Source organism: Tupaia chinensis, unplaced genomic scaffold (assembly GCF_000334495.1).
Source record: "Tupaia chinensis unplaced genomic scaffold, TupChi_1.0 Scaffold149309_1, whole genome shotgun sequence".
Taxonomy (NCBI): domain Eukaryota; kingdom Metazoa; phylum Chordata; class Mammalia; order Scandentia; family Tupaiidae; genus Tupaia; species Tupaia belangeri.
In genome coordinates this window covers 399,480-402,426 of record NW_006209153.1, presented here as the reverse complement: position 1 = coordinate 402,426, position 2,947 = coordinate 399,480, and the positions used below count along the sequence as shown (strand labels likewise).

At 43.7% G+C, this 2,947-nt stretch overlaps 1 protein-coding gene across 1 annotated transcript in view; it reads right to left on the bottom strand.

The window, feature by feature from the left end:
* Nucleotides 1–576: 576 nt before the first annotated feature.
* LOC102477918 (fructose-1,6-bisphosphatase isozyme 2) overlaps nucleotides 577–2,947 on the bottom strand; it is a 46,164-nt gene continuing 43,793 nt past the window's right edge. The window contains exon 6 of the mRNA XM_006171088.2: nucleotides 577–875. Coding sequence (XP_006171150.2) covers nucleotides 639–875 — 237 coding nt within the window. The 3' untranslated portion in view covers nucleotides 577–638. The remainder of the gene's footprint in view (nucleotides 876–2,947) is intronic.

Here is a 2,947-nt window from a genome sequence, read left to right as displayed (position 1 = left end):
GAACTGTCTTTCCAGGCATAGTGAACGAATTATGAGCAGCAGTTCTTATTCCAGGGTTTGGAAAGTCCTAGGACATTGGTGAACCCTCTACAAATGTATATGACGTGTGTTTCTGTGCACTTTTCTGGGAAGTGGGTCAATAAATGTTGTTAGGTTCTCTAAGGTGTTCGTAATCAACACTCAAGCGGTGCTACAGGTAGACGTTAGTCACAGCCTGTAGAAAGCAGGAGATGAACTCAGCTGGCTCCTGGTTAACAATGGCTGTGGGGCCAGAAGTGGGAAAGGCCAGCCTTCTCTTCTCCAGATCTCCCACTATGGCCTCAAAGCTCACTGATGGGGGCCAGCCTGTGGTGAGGTGGTTAAGCTACTTAATCTCACATGGCCAACAGCACAGTTCAAATCCTAGGTCCATCAGCTTGAGAAACATGCCGGGCGCATGTGTGTGTGTACCCAAAACCTCAAAAGGAGGGAGAGATGGAGAAGGTGCTGCAGTGTGACCATCCCCATTAGGGGTGCTCATGTGCTCTCTCTCTTCCCCCTCACCCTAGCCACCCCTCCCCCCAAAAGCATCCATGCCCTCAGGCAAAATTTTTTTAAAAAGTAAAAACCTCACTGATGGGCAATAGCCCTGCCCCCTGTCAGACAGACATGCCAGGGAGCAGCGCAGTTCCCAGTTCCCGAGCAGTATGTATCAGGAGAAAGGGAACTCCAGCCGGCTCACTGACAAGATGGCCAGCTAGTGCATGAGGAATTACCTTGCCCTTAGGGCTCTTCTGGTTGGCTGGGTATAGGAAGATCCCTCCATAGACCAGGGTGCGGTGCACATCAGCCACCATGGAGCCCACGTACCTGGCCCCATAGGGAGCACTTCCATCCTAGAAGGCAGAGGAAAGAGGTTTATTACTAGCCAGCACCAGCTTAGAGGTCATAGGCCTAGCTGGCGTGGCTTCTACATTTCACGCCCTCCATTCTCCACCCAGTAGCTTAGGAATGGAAAATATTATGTAATTGAACATTTCACTCTTTAAAAGACCCCTCAAGCCCCACCAGTGATTGAATTCATTAAATATGGACTACTTAAAGAGACAATACCCTGTAGCCTCTTAAGAGAGCAGTTGACAACAGAAAGATTTCATTAGGCAGCTCCTTCTTGGCTATGATTCGTTGTTTTTAGCTTTGAGACTCAAACTTCCTTGAATAATACAAGAATCCAGAATTTAGAACAGTTTTTCTAACACTGTGTTTATCCACTGCCAAAATTTAGAACAGCTTTATAAATCAATCAGAGAAATAAGAAAACTTATCTGTATGCCTCAGTTTCATCAGTCACACACAGAATGGAAATAATAGTTGTTCAGACAGAAATAAGTTCAAGATCATGATTTTGCTCCAAGTATGGTATTTCAGGTAAGGCATGACTGTGTGATCCTTCAGGCAGGTTTATTTTTCTTTCTCCATTCACTGATGCACTCACGATTTCTTTGCCTAATCTAATAATTCTCTGACAGTACCAGGAGAAACAGAACATTTTTCATGGTACCACCCCATGTTTTTTGTCCCCACATAATTTGGGATTAACTCAATATGGTATAAATAATAAATAATGACAAGCTTCCAAAAAGAGTACTTAGGCAAATAATAATAATAATAATAATACAGATATAATACAGACTTTAAAGACATGAACAAAGCTCGAGTGAAAAATGGACCAAGAGTTGAATACATGTCACCCTTACCAGAGTCAGAATTATAGAGAGCAGACACTGAGCAAATAAGGTTAGAGAGGGAAGGAAAGGAAAGAAAAAAAAAAAACGTTTTAAAAGTGGAAATATCTTTTAGTTTCTAATTTTGAAAGTAATACATGCTCCTGTTACAAAATTCAAAATATACACCATTTAAATCAGTGCAGTCCCGGTTGTAACATTAAATTGTGTAGTAGGAATTTTCGGTTTCACTCCCCCAACAGAAAAATACAATGAAGAAATGCCAAGAAAAAAAAAAAAAATTCAAAATATACACCATTTAAATCAGTGCAGTCCCGGTTGTAACATTAAATTGTGTAGTAGGAATTTCCGGTTTCACTCGCCCCAACAGAAAAATTCAATGAAGAAATGCCAAGAAAAAAAAAAAAGTAGGAGTATCTCAGAGCTGGAAACTGAGGATGTAACCACCCCTGAGGTCACCGCTGGCAAAGGAATGGAAAAGGGACCTTTCTAAACTCTGCGAGTTTCTGAGATGGGGAACAGTCAGAATCCCTACCACCCTAGGTTTTTCCAAGCAAGACTGCTCCTGCCTCAAGCTGCTTCAAGCAGGGCGAGTGCCTGCAGGGCTAAACATTCCTTAAGTCCGCCAGAGACGAAGGGTGAGAGTAGCGACCCCAAAACGCTCAACTCAGGAGGAGCTCTCCATTTGGCCAAAACGGAGAAGCTGTTCTGCAGTGCCTTGCTGAAAAAGGGAAGTCACAGGTACCCCAGGCGCCTCTCCACGCACCCCGGTACTTCCTTTGCCTCCAACTCTAAGACCCTTTGAGAAGGGCAATCCACCAAACTCTGAACTTCTGCTAGACCAGAGGCAAATCTGGGTTTAGGCCGCCACCTAGTGCTGAAAGAACTCACAGTTCATTTGCTCAGGTCTTGGGGCAAACGCGAATTTGGCAAACTTGTATAAACCAGTTATAACCTAAGTGAGATTAAAAGACAAAAACAAAGGCGCTGGACACTCCCACATGGCCAACAACGGTTCAAATCCCGGACCTGGTGGCTTGCTTCCTCACCTCCCCTCTCTCTTTCTCTCTGTGATCTTAATATAAATAAAATTAAAAATAAATCCTAAAAAAAGACAAAAAAATTTTTTGAGAGGTTTTCGTTATAGGACGCGTGCGCTCGCCAGAAAAACAGAGAGAGAGACATAGAGACAGAAAGCGAGAAATCACCCCCCAGGGAGGATG